Source organism: Rhinolophus hipposideros (assembly GCF_964194185.1).
Source record: "Rhinolophus hipposideros genome assembly, chromosome: 15".
Taxonomy (NCBI): domain Eukaryota; kingdom Metazoa; phylum Chordata; class Mammalia; order Chiroptera; family Rhinolophidae; genus Rhinolophus; species Rhinolophus hipposideros.
The window spans coordinates 23634673-23654663 of record NC_138061.1 but is presented as its reverse complement, the minus strand read 5'-3'; the positions used below and the strand labels follow the sequence as shown (position 1 = coordinate 23654663).

Below are 19991 nucleotides of genomic sequence, written 5' to 3'. Positions count from 1 at the left end.
GCAACCTTGTGGTTGAGAGGACGCGCTCCAACCAACTGAACCATCTGGGAGCTCAGTGGCAGCTCAACTCAAGGTGCCTTGTTCAATTTTTTAGTTGCAGGGGGCGCTGCCCACCATCCCTAGCGGGACTTGAGGAGTTGAACTGGCAACCTTGTGGTTGAGAGCCCACTGGCCCATGTGGGAATCGAACCGGCAGCCTTCGGAGTTAGGAGCATGGAGCTCTAACCGCCTGAGCCACCAGGCCGGCCCTAAAAACATTTTTAAACTTGAATTTTTGTTCTCAAAGAATTGTCTTGTAAAATTATATTAATTATATGCTTCTGCATATAAATTAGTATGTAAATAGGCTGACTAGATCGAAGTATAAGGACAATAACTTTGCATAAGTATTACCAACTTAGTTTTTAAATTTTCCCAAATTACACGGACACTTTCCTAGTACTACCTCTTTCCTAGTACTCTTGTGAACGCTGGGTATTATCAATATTTTCTATCTTAAAGTCAATTAATGGTATCTTGTCATTTTTTTTGTATTTTTTTGATTACTGGTGATATTGAACATCTTTTAAAAAGTATGTTGGTATATTAATTTGCATATTATATCTTTTCAGATATTTTTACTAGTTTATGGCTTGATTTTTGCCTGTGATCAAGCTGGCATCCTTTTCCTTTATGGTTTTGGGGTTTCGTGGCATAATATGAACTAGAAAGTTTTTTTTTTATAGTTTCAAATGTTACATTTGTCTAATTATAAATGAAAGTTGTGAAAACAAGCAGCATGTTAAAATGGAAAAGGCCCTGATTTCAGAATCAGACCGAGATTTAAACTCTAACTCCTTATACATTACGTTGGGTAGGTTATTTTAATCTCTCTGAGCCTATTTGCTCAAGTATGTGATGTATGACCACTTTATAAGGTTATAAAATTAAATGAAATGCACATAAAATACCTTTATATGTGCCTGTCAAATAGTAAATTCTCACGTTCTTCTCCCTTAATATTCTATCATTTATCTACTTATTACAGATGATGTCAGTTCATACAGACTGTATTGTGTCCATGCAGATTTTAAGTACACTGATGGAAATAACAATTAGAAATGGTGAGTATATAAATTCACTGTGATGAACGTTGTGAATTATTGGTTGCTGTGTACATGGGTTCTTTCATATTGCTAAAAGTTAGGATATTTGGGAATATAGAATATAAAAATTATTTTTGTAACCTAAAGTCTTTAATGATGAAATGAAACTCCAATCAAAAATGAGTATCTGCATTATTCTAGTTGCATTGAGATAAAGGGTATAAGATCTTGCAAATGACAGTCCTTACCTAATATTTACCAAGTCATGGCTTACTGTGCTGGGTAAATAGAAATAGTTTATTTATTTAGTCAGTTAACTTAATTGGCTCTTGGTGAGCAACAGTATTGTACTGATTATGCACTGAAGAGATTGAAAGTATCCATTGCAAAAAGGTGACAGTTGCTTTCTCACCTTTGAGGTCCCTTATAATGAAACAAGCATAATGATTTACCTGTCTCACTTGTTTTGAGGACTGGGACAAATAGGCACTGAAGATGTTAAAATCTTCCTGTGTTAATGATAGTTAATATTTTACCACTGTTATTTCCAGTCTTCAAAATGTAATACTTCCTTTGGAGTTATGCCCTTTTATCCATCACTCTCATATATTTCGTTCATAAATGTCATTTCCTTCATATTTATTTAAAAATTTGTAATGACTATATGATCACTCTCAGAATATTGTTAACATATCATCAGCTGTCATTTCTATAAAATCACATGCAGACTATCACCTTACAACTGTGGGTTTGTGAATGCAGGATTTGGGATAAAGTACTGTCTTCTGTTAACTAGATACCTTCAGGGATTCGCCAGTGTGGCCCTGGATCCCATCACTGTCCGATATTGCAGCTGTGTTTTTCAACATGGGAATTGATTTTAGATTTTTGTTTCCTCTGGAGAATCTTCAGCCAGACTTCAATGAAGACAATCTAATGTAAGTTTTCTTCTCACAACTAATGCCAAAACATTCTTTTAAACAATATATAAGAACAGTTAATATTCATTTGATAAGTTGAATATCCATTCTTGATTTTCAAAAAATCTCTCAAAGTTGAGGTGGATCTGGAATTAGATACATTCTTAACATTTGTCTTAAGCTAAAAGCCATCATCATACTTAATGGGGGAAAAATAAAACTTTTTTTTAAATTCAAAAATGTAGTAATATTTGACCTGTTTTCTGTTTTGCTCTGCCTTTGTTCTAACCAAATTGCTCTGCTTGCTTTTCCTTCATATTAGCCATTGTTGCATTAGCTCTTCCTCATGCTGATCCCTCACCTGCAAAATATCACCGGTCTCACTTGTTGAAGCACTGTTAATAAGAGCAAAAGACAGTCCATCTTTAGGGGACAGATCATGGTACATTTATAATAATGATCACAAGTACTAACACTTACATATGCTTACTATGTGCCAGGCATGGTTCTAAGAGCTTAGTGTGCAGTACTTCATTTAGTGATCACTACAACTATTAGATAGCATTTTCATTCCCATTTTACTAGTGAATCAGTCACGGAATGGTACTAAGAAACTTGCCCGAGGTTGTATTGCTAGGAAGGAACATAGGACTACCAAGCAGATACTTAAAAAATAAAGTTCTTCACATATGGAAGTATCTCCAAGATACATATTAAGTGAAAAAAGAGATGTACACAATATAGTATATAGTGTGCTACCATTTGTAATATGTGGAGGGGGGCAAATAATCATATATATTTGTATGTACATAAAATGCCTGTGGAAGGCAAGATTAAAACTAGTAGTGATTGTGGGGAGGGGAAATGACAGGCTGAAGGTCTGGACTGGCAGGACAGTTCTTTACAACATACAGTTCAGTGCCTTGGTACCTCTTGACTTTTTATCTATATGAAGGTATTTATTCAAGAAATTAAATAAAATATCATCTCTTTTGAAGGCCAAGTTCATGTGTCCTTTTCCATGGACTTTCATTGTGTACCTCAACTAAAATTGGGGTACTTAGAATTGTTTATATTGCTGTGGCAGATTCTTTATGCCATGCCTATGAGGCCTTTAAATATTATGAGTTCTTTGTAGTCAGAGCCACCTTCTATGTAGCTTTCTGACACTAAGAGGATAGTTAGTACCTTATGAAAAGAAGCTGCTCAAGGAAAAGCTAATGCATAGAGATAGAAATCAGATTAGTGTTTACTTGGAGTGGGAGATAGCGGATTGGCTTGAATCTGGCATGAAGGGAGTTTTGAGATGTACGTGGAAATGTTCTATTTCTTGATTTGGATGGTGGTTACCCTAGTATATACATTTATCAAAACTTAAAATGGGCATATTTCTTTTATTGTATGTAAATTATACCTCAATAAAACTTTTTGTTGTTCAGTATATCTTAAAATAATTATATTGTACCTAATTTCATGTTGCTTTATTCACTTTTCAATAGTTCTGAAACACAGATGACATTGGGGGAGAAAGGAAGTGAAGATTCATATTCTAAGCCAATTTTTTCAACTCTTCCTGAAACCAACATTTTAAATGTGGTTAAGGTAGGAAAAAATTCTTTTATATGTCTTTAGCACAGAGCTGGAACCATTTAGTTTTGTGGTTAATGGTTTCAAAACAAAATCACTAGTGTTTAACCAGGTGATTTCCAGTCTCTGCAATTTCTGGAAATCACCTGGTTAAAGGTTATTTTTGCTGGTTTTATTTTTGTTTTAATATTAGGTGTGAAAGGGATCTCTAGGCTAGAATTAAGTGTTTAAAATAGTTCTAGGAATACCTTTACCAAGAAGCCTTTTGAAACTAATATTTTTTATTTATTTTTATTATTATTTTTTTAATTAAAGTTTATTGGGGTGACAATTTTTAGTAAAGTTACAAAGATTTCAGGTGTACAATTCTATGTTACATCATCTATAAATGAAACTGATATTTTTTAAATCAATAATCTTAGAATTAAGATGTACAAGAAAAAATATTACAATGTACCTTAGTGATCAAGAATTAATAACAATGTTAAAACATTTTTAGTGGCTGAATCAAATCAATGATATTAAACCATTAAGAAGAAAATCTTGAAATTGAAAGATACAGAAGAAAATACTTATTATCATCTAATTCAACTACTGACAGTATTTCTGGCTTTCTTGTTTCTAGACAGCTGATGTTTTGTTTTCTACACAATTCTGTTGCATTTTTTGTTATAAAGTTTTTATTTTAAATTATTCAAGTAAACTATATCTCAGTTTGTTTTGTCTGCATTTGTTTCAAAGTTTCTAGGCTTATGTACATCTATACATCCAGAAGGGTACCAGGATCAGGAAATAATGTTGCTGATTTTAATGTTGTTTAAAATGAGTTTGGAAAAACAGCTGAAGCAAATTCCTCTAGTAGACTTTCAAAGCCTCCTGATAAACCTGATGAAAAACATCAGAGATTGGAACACAAAGGTAACATTATTTAAAACTTTAGTATTGTTTTTTTTGTATAACATTACAGTTTGATTTTCCTAGTGCATGCAGAACAGTGTCTAAGCTCAGTTAGGATCTTCATCAGATAAAAAATAAACTGACGAAGGGACAGTCTTTGCTGAGACTATGTTATTTAAATTCATGATAACTGAATTTTCCCTAAAATGAGCTATTCATTCCCCCCCAAAAATGTGCTTATTGGGGATTTACTGTGGGCCAAGCATGTAGGTTCTAGAGATAGTAGGTTCTTCTGCTGTCCCTTCCCTGTGACAAAGACAAAGCCCTTGCCCTCATGGCAGTTTCATCCTAGTCAGAGGGTTAGATAATAAAGTATATGTAGATTATAATATTATGTCAAGTTATGAAACAGCTACAAATGAAAATAAAGCAGGACCTGGATAGAGTAGCAGGGCAGGGATGCCCTGCTATCTCAGATGAGGCAGTCAGGGAAAGCCTTTTTAAAGTGACTTTGAGCAGAGACCTAAAAGAAATGATGGGGCCAGCCGGATGGCTCAGGTGGTTGGAGCGCCGTGCTCCTAACGCTGAGGTCGCCAGTTGGGTTCCCACATGGGCCAGTGAGCTGCGCCCTCTACAGCTGAGATTGTGAACAACAGCTCTTCCTGGAGCTGGGCTGCCGAGCACCCGGAGGTGGGCGTGAGCTGCTATGGGCTGCTGTGTGCTGCCACGGGCTGTGCTGCCATGGGCTACCATGTGCTGCCAGGACTGTCCGGTAGCCAATGTGAGTGGCCAGCAGCCAGCGTGAGCAGCCGTGGGCTCCTGTGTGATGCCGTGGGCTACCGTGTACTGCCATGAGTGACCTGTGGTCAGTGTGAGCGGCCGGGAGCTGGAGAAAGCTGTGGTGAGCCACTGTGAGCAGCCAACCGACAACTGGTGACCGACTGCCTCTGCCGTGGGAGCTCAAGGTTCATAATACCAGCATGGGCCAGGGAGCTGTGTCCTACACAACTAGACTGAGAAACAAGAGCTTGCACCGCATGGGGGAGGCAGAAGAAGTGGGGGTGGGGAAGAAATGATGGAGCGAGTCACACAACAAGAATTTGAGTTGAACTTCTGCAGCCGTATTGAAGCTAAACGTACAATTTTTGTTAGATTATTTTAAATTATATTTTTCTACCTTTTTTGGTGGAAAATTTCAAACGAGCAAAAGTAGAGGGAAGAGTGTAACGAACTCCTGAAGACCCATCACCCAGCTTCAGTAATTATCAAGACATAATCAATCTTGTCTCATCTGTTACCCTCATCCCATACTTCTTTCCCCTACTCGGGTTATTTTGACTTTAAATACTGGAATAATTGAGGATCCTTAAAATGCAAGAGATCCCAGGTCAGGAAGATACATGATCTTGTATAACTCTCATTATACACCTTTGGAAACGTATTTGTATTTAGATCACTTTATTCTTCCAAGAAGGACTGTTTAAATACACATAGACATGATATAACACAAAACATGAAAACCAAGTGAAATTCTGATAAATGTATCTGTTCCCATCTGTTAAGAGATTAAGATAAAACTGAATCTGCGTACTGTGTATGTTTTAGCAGGCGCTAGACTCCATGCTATTTCTAAAAATGAGTGATCTTTTTGTAATAATGCTTCTGTTATGGCAAGAAAGGGTATGTGTGGATAGTCTGTTGGATGTTTGAGTCCACTGACCTTTTGAAAACTCGTTCTTTGTTTTCAGGTGTCTGAACTCTGTCTGGCCATAAATGGACTCTCCAGTCATCCCCACAACCTTCTGTGGTTGGTACAGCTGGTCCCTAACTGGACATCACGTGGAAGGTATTAAAAAGTGAGAATTAAACATTAAGAAAAGCATAATGTTTACATTAATGAGATGCTTTTAGATCCTTTATTTCCTTTCACAATTCTTTGAAAGTTAGATCTTAGTCTTTTATTCCATATTCAGGTGTGGGAAAAGGCATTGACACCCTGATTCTGATAATGAATTCAGATCATTTGATAATATTCTTGACTTTTAATTTTAGCTTACCTAATAACTTAATGTAAATGGCACATACCATGGAAATGAATTAGCTTTTTTTTTTTTTTTTGCTTTAGTAAAAAGAAAGTCCATCAGTAAAATAGATTTTCTATTAGTCAATCAGTAGGGTCAAAGATAAAGGCTCTTAATGATTTTTCTGAGTCTCAGGCAACTCTAACTTTATGTACAAATAGTTTACATGAACTTTTTGCTATTCTATTAAAGCTTATATGTTCTTGTACAGCCTTCTCTTGAAACATTAGCTATGTTTCCAGTTAGCAGGACTAGAAGAATTCCTTTTGGCTCATTCATTTGCTTCTCAAGCAGTATTGATTAAAATACATTCTAAATACTTTTAAATTCTAATTCCAGGCAACTGAGACAGTGCCTCAGCCTAGTCATTATTTCAAAGCTTTTGGATGAGAAACATGAAGATATCCCTAATGCCAACAATCTGCAGGTATAAATAACATTTCTCTTTTCTTTTAATAAGTGGAAGAGGTAGTGAGATATAGGGAAAAATTGATGGATCCTAAGTCAAAAGTCTTGGGTAAGATTTCAACTCTTAGATATAATACTATTTGTGTAGTTTTTAGAGTGGTACCTAACTAGTGAGATACAGTTTCTTCAACTGTGAAATGAAAATGGTATCACACCTGTTACCATCTCAATAGGACTGTTGTGGACATTTAGATGAATTAATGTATAAAAACTACTGGGAAAATTATAATGTGATAAATATGACATCATTTATTAAATTACTTCACCTGATCAGGGTTACAAATTTTATCACAAGATTAGAAATTGCAAAACTGTTGTACACTAATTACATCTTTTGTCTGTTTTAATATTAAATAATTTTTAAATTGTAGAGCTTAAATGTGGTTGCCTTTTCATACTTGTTCAATAGTGAATATATCCTGTATATGTGAGTGTGTATAAACATGTCCTATGGAAGTTCCACTCCAAGAAGTCCTGGGGGCTTTTTATAAACATTATTAATACTAATGGAGCTACTCGTAGTTGGATTTGAAAACTCAACATAGAACCTGATCTAGATGGGGTGTTCTTGTTTGAATTGAAGTTCAGTACAAGGTATTTCAGTAGGGAGTAAAAAATAAATTAGAGACTCTGCCCTTGAAAACATAATCTAGTATTGAAATAAAGTAAACCAAGCATTGTGGTACAGTGTAGTAAGAGCAGTGATAGAAGTAAGCACAGGGTGCTGTGGGATGGAGAGGTTCAAAGAGAGAACTGGTTTCTGCACTGGTAAAATTGAGGTAGATTTGATTCCAGATATATGGGGACCACTTCTGAGTCACCAGAGTCATTATCAAATAGCTCTCAATCCTTTCAGTGATATTTATAGCCATCAAAAGAGAATTTTTTTCAGGATTCAATGACTTCTACTCACAGGAAAACTCAATTTTGCTGACTTTCAAATAATTTCACAGAGAAAGCACTCTGTTTGACCTCTATTGTAATGCCATTTGGTCTCCTTTAAGCTTTTATCCTCAATTACAAATAGTAGATCTTTCATTTAAAACCCCTTTTAAGCAATTGAGGACTTTTAAGTAAATGAGAATGGTTATCACTGGACTATAAAGAAAGCTAAAGGGACAAAATTAGAGAAGGCAAAATGAACAGAGGGCACACTGAAAAAAAATAACCTAAGAAAGCAACTGTATTGCTTAATATTGTTCAATGTCTTCTCTTTATTTTGATAGATATCAGTCCTACATCGCTATCTGGTACAAATGAAGCCTTCTGATTTGTTGAAGAAAATGGTCTTGAAGAAAAGGGCTGAACAACCAAATGGCACCATTGATGACAGTCTTCATTTGGAACTTGAAAAGCAGGTATCCAAGGCTAGATTATCTCAAAACAGTACATATGAGTATAACTGATACCACCTTCCTGAACATAGACTGATATAGCATAAGCATTTCTGAATTTAGAGACTAGATACACAATTATAAAGTGAATGATATTTTTTATTTCTGTCATAAAATTCTTTGGTAAACTTGAAAGTTGAGAATTCAAGTAAAAGGATGGTTGTTGGTAATTTAATACTGGGAATGTTTTTTGTAGCCCTTAGGCAGTTGTGAGCTAAAAGGGTGCACTAGAGTTAGAAATCAGAAAGCCTAGGTTAATTTCATGGCTTTTCCCTACTAACTAGGTCAGTTAACTTTAGCTAATCCTTAATCCTTCCTAGGCAGCTTTCCTAATGTGCAAACTGGGATGACATATATGCTAACTAATTCATGGGTGTTCATTTCATCCTAATAGGCATATTACCTGACCTACATTCTTCTTCATTTAGTTGGTGAAGTTAGTTGTTCTCATTCTTTCTCTTCTGGACAACGAGTAAGTAGTTTTTTAGTGGTTTCGTTTTTTTGTTTTTAATAAGTATCACTATTGATGGAATTAGTGAACATTATTTTAATTGTATTACATTTATTGGGGTGACATTGGTTAATAATATTATATAAGTTTCAAGTGTAGAATTCTATAACACATGATCTGTATATTGCATTGTATGTTCACCACCCAAAGTCAAGTATCTTTCCATGACCATATATTTGACCCCCTTTATTACCCTCTTCCACCTCCCCCACTCCCCTTGCCATCTGGTAACCACCATGCTGTTGTCTGTCTGTATGAGTTTTTGTTTGTTTTCTTTGTTCATTTGTTGCTTTCTGTTTTATATCCCACATGTGAGTGACTTTATATGGTTCCTGTCTTTCTCCATCTTACTTATTTTGCTTAGCATGATGATCTCAACACCCATTTATGTTGTCACAAATGGAAGTATTTCATCTTTTCTTATAGCTGAGTAGTATTCCATTGTATATGTGTACCACGTCTTTATCCAATCCATCAAGGGACTCTTAGGTTGTTTCCATGTCTTGGCCACCGTGAACATAGGGGTACATATATCTTTACAAATAAATGTTTTCAAATTTTTCAAGTAGATACCCAGAAGAGGGGTTGCTGGATCAGAGGAGTTGCTGATAGCTCTATGTTTAATGTTGTGAGGAACCTCCATACTGTTTTCCATAGTGGCTGTACCAATTTATGAACATTATTTATATAGGAGAAAACTTTATAAAAGTTAACTTTGGATTTTGTTATACAGTATTCCCTCCTTGACCACAGGGAATACGTTCCAAGACCTGAAGTGGATGCCTGAAACTGGATAGTACCAAACCCTATATGTACTGTGTTTTCTCTTATACATACATACCATTTCACTTAAAGTACTTTATGGCTTCTCTTTGGTACACCCAAATTGCCAAAATCACTGCTCTTAACGATTTGGGGCCATTATTAAGTAAAATAAGCATTACTTGAACACAAATTCTGTGATATCACAACAGTCAATCTGAAAACAGATGGCTACTAAAGTACTTAATGGGCAGGTAACGTATACAGCGTGGATTTGCTGGACAAAGAGATGCTTCACGTCCTGGGTGGGACAGAGCAGGATGGCATAAGATTTCGTCATGCTACTCAGAATGGTGCAAAATTTAAAACTTAGGAATTACTTATTTCTGGAAATTTCCATTTAATATTTTCGGACCATAGTTGACTGCAGGTAACTGAAACCATGGAAAAGCAAAACTGGATAAGGGGGGACTACTGTAGAAATTCCAGTGTAAACTGGAAAGTAAGAGGGAAGTAATAATAATTTTGCAACCCCATCACTGAAAAGAATTATTTGTCTGCAAATATTCTGTTTATTGGAGTGGAACTTAACCATCATAAATAACTTGGCAACAGTGTAATATATTAATAAGATATCAAAGTCACCAAACACGAAATGGGCCAGCTGGTTTGTTCCCATCTCTTCTCCACGTTTTTTCTTCTTTAGAAATATTTGCCTTAAAATTTAAGTAGATGGTAAGTCAGGTACTTTGGATATGCATTTCAAATTACCTCTTCATTTTAAGATTTTCATTTTGAATTATTCTGTTCTTACCATACTACCATACTCCTGGGAAAGTTCTTGTTTAATTCCTCATGTTTCATACTTTAGGTCAGGGGTGTCCAAACTTTTTTCAACGTTTTTCACCAAGGGCCATATGCGGTAAAATACAGAAACAGCCGGGCCACTCACTCGAGGTGAAGTACGTATTGCCTCACCTGGTTTATTTAAGTAAACTAAATATATTTTTGGAATTTGCTGCGGGCCAATTAAAAGTGGATTGCAGGGCACAGTTGGCCCGCGGGCCGCAGTTTGGACACCCCTGCTTTAGGTAATCCAACCCGTTTCAAAATGTAATACCTCCTTAGGCATGATGAAAAGGACACAAGACTGGTTCATGCATTTTTATAAACACTGTTGTATATAGAACTGTTTGCTTCCTAATATAGTCGTCTATCTGTAATTTTCTTACATGATCTTTGCTTTATTTTTTAAATTATTTTTTCTGATTAAAAAAATGAGTATTATTTAAAAATTCAATTATAATACAACCATATAAGATAGAAAGTGAAAGACTTCTATAATCCAGTGCCCTCCTGTAAATGTCTCCATAATTTATGCATATACTAACATAATTTTAACAAAAAGGGAGTCTAACTATATTATTTGCAACTTGTCCTCTTTTCACTTTAAGATATTAGTGCTTTTATCTAAAAAGTATTATTTCAAAACCCTTATTGATGGATATTACATTTCTGTGATTACACAAAGTGCTAACGTGAATATATTCATATATTCATATATTTCTACCAACCTGTGCAAGCATTTCTGTAGGGTAAATTCCTAGAAGTAGAGTTGCCAGATCAAAGTTTATAAATTTTTCAAATTTCAATTATTTAAAAATAGCTGTTATCTCATTTCCTTCCTAAAAAGTGTCCATTTACATTCTCACCTTAGTATATTCAACCTTAATATACTCATATGTATGAGGGTGACTGTTTTGGACTATCTACTTCCAAAACTTAAAAGACACCTAATTTTTCAAGGAACTACTATTAAAGCTTGTTTTGTTTATAGAGGAAAAGTATATTTGAATATTTCCTGAGAGAATTTGTTAAAGGAAGGGCTCTTTAAATTTCTGGGCATTATATCACAGGCTGAGCTCTCGGGTTAATTTTCATTATTGTGCTTCAATACATAGCAAAAAACAACTTATTTTTGTATTTATTTTTTACATTAATTAGCGATAAACCATGACAGTCTTATTGTTGTGGCAGTTACAACTTTCACTGCTGTGACTGCTACTGCTATTATGCTGGATGGTTAGCATCAGAAATTGCTAAGTGGAGAATGGTAGATTTTGAAATGATTGTTAATTGTTCTAGTGATTTGTAATGCTTCAGAGTTGTTTTCATCCCTTACATTTGTTTTGCACAGAAACACTTCGTGCACCTCTGTGGGGCTTTGGAAAAGCATGTTAAGTGTGACATTAGGGAAGATGCAAGACTGTTTTATAGAACTAAGGTAAGTTCATTTTTCTTACATATTGTTAGTTTTTTTGTTTAATTTTGGTTACATTAACATTTGAGGAAGAGAAGCATACAAGCCTCTCTTTAAAAAGAACATACGAGATCTCCTTTAATAACTGAAATTACCTTCTACTAAGTACTTCTAGCTAGATTGAAAGTGAAAGGAAAAAAATCTCAAAGCAAATATATTTTTTAATTTTACTATATTTTCTATTCTAAAACTCCTGATACCTAAGGAGAAAAATTCTTCCACTACTAATGAAACTTCTGTACAAATTAAGACCTTTATGCTTAAGTTAGCTTCAAGAATTAAAGCTTTGTTTAAATAAATACGTAAGTTTTAAAACTGGTTATAAAATTTTGTGATGGTTGAAAACTTGTTTAGTTCATAGAGAAAAAATTGGCTAGGTGTTATTCTCTGAACATTCTTAGAGAATGTGTTAAAGGAAGAACTCTCCTCAAATCTCTGAGTCCTATATCACCCAGTCTGAGCTCTAGAATGGAAATGATTCAGCAGTAAACTTGCTAAGCTTTTTTCTTAAAGGTTTAATATATTCAAAGACATTAGGAAAGCTGAGTATATGAGTATAGAGTTAGGAAAGCAACTTTAGTATTAGCAAAATGATTTGGCAATTTTTCCTGAAATACTAACTTAAACAACACTTTTTAAAAACTTCTTCTAAGGATTTTTTTATTGCAAATCTTTTAGCTTTGTGTTGGGATAGTCACAGAATGTGAAGTTTCATCTGTGTAACTTGATATCTTACATTAATTAGCTGTAAATGTTATTCATTTCAGCAATGCCCATTTGGATTTAGTATCTGTATTTATTTTAGTAGATTTAAGTTAAATACAAAAATGAGCAACTAATTAAGTTGTATCAGATTACAGATTTTCAAATACATGTTGGGGATACCTCTTTGCCTTGGAGTGGAAACAATAGTTTCAGAAGCACATTCTTTTGAACACTGACTAGAGTTACTGGCCCGTAGAACTTGGTGGTAGTGGCTACTGCTGACAGACATGCTAAAAGGGGACCACCCAAGGTTTTTTGTTTCTTAAAGCCAAGGGTTGGGCATAGATTGGTGCCAGGACTCCTCTTACTTAGAGTGGAGAGTGACATACAGGTCTATGGAAATTGCTTCAGGGGATGGTCCTGTTGAAATGATGAGTTGCGTTCCCCTCCACAAGCCTCTAGTAGAAAGGTGGTGATTGTTTCAGAGAAATTGAATCTACTGAATTCTAAATGGAGAAAAAAATCAGACCTTGCAATTTACTTTATAAAGTAGCTATAATATTCCTGACTTTTAAGACATTTTTCTCAAGCAGTTATGTTCAAGAGCTAGTTGAGAATTTCTGGAGTGGTAGGAAAGTTTGAGTTTCACACAAAGGCTTGTTAAACCTCCAAATGTAAGAATATACCAGGTATTTCAAGAAGATTCATAGTGCTTTGCAAAAACCTAAAGAGGTGTAACAGTGAATTTTGGGTCTTCTGATAATGTGGGAAAGAATAAATGACAACCATTTTTTGTGGCCTTGAGTCTTTCAAATACAAGCTGGCAGGGAACAACCTAAGCCTTGGGCCCCATAACAAAGCCTACCCTTTAGCTTCTCTGTCTGGGTGATCAAAAGCCAGCAAGTTGAAAGTGTAGGTGTCTTGAAGACAGGAAATATATTTTTCTGGATGATCTTTAGTAACTAACAGGAAAATGGAATCCTAAACATTCAGTATTTTATAGTGATGAAGAAAAGTCTTATTAATCACTGATTTTAAAGCCCCTCCAGAAAATGAGTTCATTATTTTCTGTTTCTTGACAAAAATCAAATTTGAGTTGAAGGGTGTGGGCCTGTAATAGTTATCAGATCTTTTCTGTCAAGCATTAAATTGATTTTAGATGAGGATGTTTTGATCTGATCCCTTTTCCCCTTTTTGATATTTTTAAGGTAAAAGACTTGGTTGCCAGGATACATGGAAAATGGCAGGAAATAATCCAGAACTGTCGGCCTACTCAGGTGTCATTTTATTAAACAGTTTTATTTATTCTTAATCGTTTTGCTAAATGGTACTTCTTCACACTGTTTGAAAAAAGTATGACAGAGGACTTGCTCCTAGGTATCTTAAACGAAAAACTCCGGTATAGTAGCTTGCATATGTGTTTTTAGTTTTTGTTTGTTTTATGTTCATTAATTTATTTCAAGGATGGTTGAGCACATTTTAAAATGTTAAATTGCATCAGATGGAGGTTTTATTATGAGGAGCATTTCTTTAACAGCTTAATTGAGATAAAATTCACATATACATTTCAGTCATTTAACATGCACAGTGTTTTTAGTATATGCACAGAGTTGTGCAGTCTTCACCACAATCTAACTTGAGAACATTTTTGTCACTCCAAAAAAAATCCCATACCTATTAGCAGTTACTCCCCTTTCCCAAACCACCTGCACTCCCATTCTTACTCCCCCAAGCCCTCGACAACTACAGACTTTCTGTCTGTATAAATTTGCCTGTTCTCTATATTTTCATATAGATGAAATCACATACTGTGTGATCTTTTATGGCTGCCTTCTTTCACATAACAATGTTAAGTGAATCCATGTTGTAGCATGTATGTCCTTTCTACTGCTACTTAATACTACATTGTATGGAGATAATTACATTTTATTTTCCACTTATTAGATAGATAATTGAGTTGTTTCTACTTCCTGGCTATTACAAATAATGCTTCCATGAACATTTGTGTACAGGTTTTTGTGTGAACTTATGTGTTCAAATGAAAACATCTTAGGCATATACGTGGGAGTAGAATTGCTGGGTCATATGGTAATTGTATATTAAATAGTTTGAGGAACTGCCAGACTGTTTTCCAAAACAGCTGCTGTATTTTGCATTTCTACTAGAATGTATGATGTTTCTAATTTCTCCACATTCTTGCCAACTTTTGTTGTTACCTATTTTTTGACTAAAGTTACCTATTTTTTTTACCGTAGTAGGGGGTTGGAAGTGGAATCTTACTGTGGTTTTAATATGCATTTCCCTAATCACTAATGATGTTCCATTAATTTAATTTGCATTTCTCTAATGACCAATAAGCACTTTTCATGTGCTTATTGGCCATTCGTATAGCTTCTTTGGAGAAATGTCTATTCAAATCCTATACCCACTTTTTAAGTGGGTTTTTGTCTTTTTATTATTGAATTGTAAGAATTCTCTGTATGTTCTAAATACAAGTCCCTCATTAGGTATATAACTTGCAAATATTTTCTCCCATTCTATGTCATCTTTTTATTGTCTTGATAGTATCATTCGTAGAACAAAAGATTTTAATTGTGATTAAATCCAGTTTTATCTTTTTTTTTTTCTTTTGTCACTTATGTTTTTGGTGTCATAGATACCAAAGGTAAGGAGACTTTGCTCAACAGGAGCATTGTTTAATTACCTACTATTAAGTCTGCCATCCCGCTTATTTACAAACAAACTGATAAGGGATTGTCTGAAATGATGCTTCTCAAATTGTAATGTGCATAAGCATTAGCTAGGAACTTGTTGAAATGCAGATTTTTATTTGATAGGTCTGGACTGGGACCTGAGATCGTCCTTGTATCTACCAGGTTCTCAGATTGATGCCAATGCTGCTGGTCCAGATACCATCTTTTCAGTAGAGAGGGCCTAGAAGTTGCTTCTATTTTTTTTATCAAAGTAACAGGGACACTGAAGATTAATTAGGAAAAGCAATCTCACTATTTTATGACATTTTTGGCTCTTTTGCTATTGGTATCCTTCATAAGATATGCACACCGTTTTAGAGAAGTCTTTGAGAAATCTTAAGCTAATGTTTTTTTGTTTCTAACCTCAATAGACTTCTTTTTACGCTGGCCATCTTTGCTGATGTGGCATTAAAACAGAAAAGAATGTAAAGCCAGAACTTTGTTAATCAGCTTGTCATTTTATTTATTCTTAAATATGACTCTCTACATATGTGTGTTGGTGAGAAAACATCCTATTTTATACTTTTTCTACTTTTGTACTTATTTTGTACTTATTTTATACTTTTTAATTGTTAGACCACAAAATGTGAAACTTGAATTGATTGCCATGAATTTTCAGAGAAATATACAATAATAAAGATTTTATTACTTTTGTTATCAAAGCCCATTGTCTGATGATTAGAAGTTTTAGATAATTCATAATCTGCTTTTCCTTTATCCTTTTTTTCCCCCTTCCCTTTTCTAGGGGCAGCTTCATGACTTCTGGGTACCAGATTCTTAACAGGACTTGCAGCAGCAAAAATATGAACCAAGAGCAATTCCATAAAAGCCTTTCCTAGAGAAATAGAAAGGATGACTACAAAATCCAGTGGAATGCTAAGAAAATGTGCAGATGTACCTACCACTTGAATATCTAGTATGAACCTAGTAATGAAGAAATTGCCATTTCTGAAGCAGATACGAAATGCGATCTGTTTAAGGCAGTTGGCCTTTTTAAAGAGCAGAATCCTATAACGGGAGGAGTGGAAGCAGCCAATAAAGTTGCATGTCTAACCTGCCCCTATTAACTCCTCTGTTAAATTGTAAGCCAGTTGTCTTTTTTTTTTTTTTTGTATTTGTGGCACTTGGATAATCATAGAAAATACATGAGAAAGGGTTGGGACCAACTTGAGGAGTTGGACATGGAAACCAAGACCAAGTTCCAGTTGAGTTTACCTTTCTCTTTTGGTTATTTTAAGACTCAAAGGAAAAGCGTACAACTGAGTTGAGTAACAAAAAGGATAAATCTGTTCTGTAACGCCTGTAAACTCTACGGAGGTTTCAATTCGTGTGTCTTCCTTCACTAGTCAAGATTATAAATCTGTTAAGTTTTTAAAATACATTTAAACAGTTGAGAAACAGAAGCTTGGTGTATTATCAGATCCCCTAAAGGGGAAGAGGTTAAGCTATAAAACAGTGGCTTTGTTTATATGCCAGAACATTCATGCGTAGTTTGTTTTTAATTTCTTTCCAGTGCTTTTGTTTTTAAATACTGGTTAAATCTTAGAATCTTGGCTAAATCTTAGAATTCTGGCCCCTTGATAGCCATATTACAGAAGTTTATACTGTAAAAGCTTAAAGATCTGGACAAGTTTCCAAAAACCTTATTTTCATGAGTATATCATCTTGGCAGAGACCTGGATGCTGTTTGTTCTTTAGGACACTGCACGCGTGTGTGTGCACACGTGTGTGCGCGCTTGTATTTTAAAGTTGTTGCACTTGAAAACCACAGCTGCTCTAAATTCTTAAACACTGGAAAGCCACCCTTTGGTTTAAATGGTGGAAGGTTAGTAGAAGTGCACGTGCTGGTCTTAGCCCAAGGGCCCTTTGAAGCCTTTGATAGTAATAGACTCTTACTAACTGAAAAATTCTTTTGTTGACTAAGTGTCCCGTTAAGGAGGGTTTGTTTCTTAAAAGACAACGCCAGCTCTTCTTTTCCTTTCGGTATTGACTTGGATGACATTGCTCTCCCGAGCTCTCTAAAGGTCTTCAATTGTGGGGGGACAGATGATCAGGGGAAAGGGATTGAACTTGATGTTTGTAGTTTGAGAGGGGGGGAAAATAAATTTTGAAGAATAGCTTTCTACCTCTAAATTGAGGCTTAGAAGTAAAAACCATTTTATCTTAAATTTATCATTTAAAATAGCATCAGTAACTTTTGAGCCCATGTCAAGAATTGAGCAGTTAGAGATTGTATAGGAAAGACTAAGTCCAGCTCCTGAGAACCCTGGCTGAATGAGGCTGCAAGAGTCAGACCAACAAAAGTTTTATTCTGTGTTGTTTACTGGTAAGAGTATTATTATCTTGATACTACCTCTCAAGGGTATTGTTAGAAAATGCCACTGACGGCTAATGAGATAGATACAAAGAGTTGTATTTGACAGAAGCTTGAAACTCTGGCATCTATCTGCCCAACAAGGGGGGCTTTTTCACTCTGTAATTTAATACTTTGTAGATACATTATTTGTGTGTAATTTTATAAGTGTTCATATTTTTCTCATTTTGCATTGTGTAAAGTGTACAAAATCTCAAAGTATAAAATACTGCTTATATTGCTTGTAATTACAGTTTGTAAATATTTTCTAATCGTGTACATTGATGCGGGGACAAGTGGGTTATTCAGGTGTTTTTTTTTAAGTGACCGTTTTGTATTGCAGTTTCAACAGATAACTGCCCATCAAATTTAAAACCACTTTGATACATTTTTATTTAGCAGTTCCAATAAGAAAAATATCTATTTGTCATTCTCTTTCTCCATTAGAGAAGAATACTTCATCTGTCCCTTTAAAATGATGGCCAGACATCGGTTTGGGCCCTTGTATTTATGACTCTGGTTGATGTCTTCAATCTCCAGGTCATATTCCAGTCAGTATTTGCATTTGGGTTTTCATAAAAATGTTGTGATTCTCTTTTAGCACAAGTAGCCCATGGTTTTTCTCCCAAATCAAGTATTATCCTTTTCCCTCTTGAGTCCCCATGCTTTGTCTCCCTCCTGCTGTTGTCCACCCAGTGAATGGGACGGTAGTGGGGGAGAAAATGTTCATTGCACAGAGAATGTCAGGCCACTTTTGGGACTTGGCAAACAAAGCTTGCACTGAGTGGTGGTGTGTTTGGCAGTGTTACTGTGCCAAAAATCACCTTGTCTAATTTTCTGGATATGTATGTCACACTTATTACCCTTATTGCAAGCTGAAAATTAAGGTACTTGTGTTTATGCTTTTGTGTGTAACTGTTTGCCTTTTCTAACCTGCTTTTCTTGTTATCCGAAAATATGATTCTATTAACATCATGTTAAGAGGCTCTCCATGCACAAAATGCATCTATGTAGCAGTAAAGTAACAGCATTTGTACATTTCCTGTCTATCTCCTGATGGCAGCAGTGCCTTTGTCACCTTTTGGAAGGTTGGCGTTTGATTTTTGTTTTCAGATACAAGTTAGCTAGCTGGCTTTCGACTTCACAGAAATCTCCCCAGATGTAAAAGATAGAAAATGGCATGTTGTCATCCAGGCTCAGTTGGAGCATTTGCATTTTTATTTCTGTCAAAACAAGTATAGTTGGTGGGGACTGGCCAGTAATAATGTGTGGAGTCGTTAAACCAAGAATAATTTTTAAATTTAAAAAAGTTAAAATTTAAGAGGTGACCCATTAACGAGGGACTGAGTTGGAGAATTAGGGAAGGACTGTCCTGATTTGTCTCTAAGGAGGCAAGATTATGGGACAGGTGGCTGGGCATGTAGAGCATGGTCTGTGGTGGTTATTTCTTACTCGTTAACAGTGTTGGCACCTCACTGTCTGTGTGTTTGTTTCCCTTGGGCAGTCCTGTCAGCCAGTTAATCCACCAGCTCTTAGGCAGTTTACAAGTAAATGCAGATTTCCTTTTTTTTTTAAATTTTATACTAGATCTTGTTTAAAGTCCTATGAATGTATGTGTCTTATTAAAATGGCTTTTTCTCAGTTTGAACATGTGTTTGGTAATATTTGTTTGGGAGTGGGGATAGTTAAGTATCTGGAAGGTCCTGTTTCTTCCGCTGCCACATCTCCTGGTTTTCAAACTGATTGCTTCCTTTCTTCCTCTTGCTTTGGATTCTCCAATGTTTTAGCTTAATGTGTCCTGTTTCTGGAATCCATGAAGCCGTAGTTGTACACAGTTCACTTTATTATAACCCAATTAATAATTTGCTGTGTACTTTGCAGTCAGGAATTCAATTCTTACATTACCTCATTTACTCTGTGCATTCCACAACTGTTGAGTAGCTACTCTTGCTAGACACTCTTGTTAGGCTTCAGTGAGGCTTCAGTAGTGAACCAGTGTCCCTTCTCGTACCCAGGTGAAAATACTTTGTTATTGGGCAAAAAGGACTGGAGAAGAATACCTTTGGCCTGGCCCCTTGTTCTCCAGCCCAGGGCCAAGAAAGGAGAAGCCATATAATGCCGAGGAAGGGCTTAGGATCACCTCCAACCTGCCAGG

The 19991-nt window shown here is 35.4% G+C and overlaps 1 protein-coding gene across 4 annotated transcripts in view; it reads left to right on the top strand.

Annotated features, from left to right (window-relative positions):
* Positions 1–19483, top strand: part of SLF2 (SMC5-SMC6 complex localization factor 2) — a 38869-nt gene extending 19386 nt beyond the window's left edge. For 2 of the 4 annotated variants that reach the window (XM_081074677.1, XM_081074678.1), the window contains exons 10-20: positions 1028–1103; positions 1882–2023; positions 3505–3607; positions 4334–4510; positions 6238–6335; positions 6910–6997; positions 8265–8396; positions 8827–8904; positions 11903–11989; positions 13939–14007; positions 16229–19483. In XM_081074677.1, the coding sequence (XP_080930803.1) occupies positions 1028–1103; positions 1882–2023; positions 3505–3607; positions 4334–4510; positions 6238–6335; positions 6910–6997; positions 8265–8396; positions 8827–8904; positions 11903–11989; positions 13939–14007; positions 16229–16264 (1086 nt within the window). In that variant the 3' untranslated portion in view covers positions 16265–19483. Of the gene's footprint in view, positions 1–1027; positions 1104–1881; positions 2024–3504; positions 3608–4333; positions 4511–6237; positions 6346–6909; positions 6998–8264; positions 8397–8826; positions 8905–11902; positions 11990–13938; positions 14008–16228 lie in introns of those variants that run through there. The other 2 variants (XM_081074679.1, XR_013995004.1) reach the window with 2 other exon arrangements.
* Positions 19484–19991: the final 508 nt, after the last annotated feature.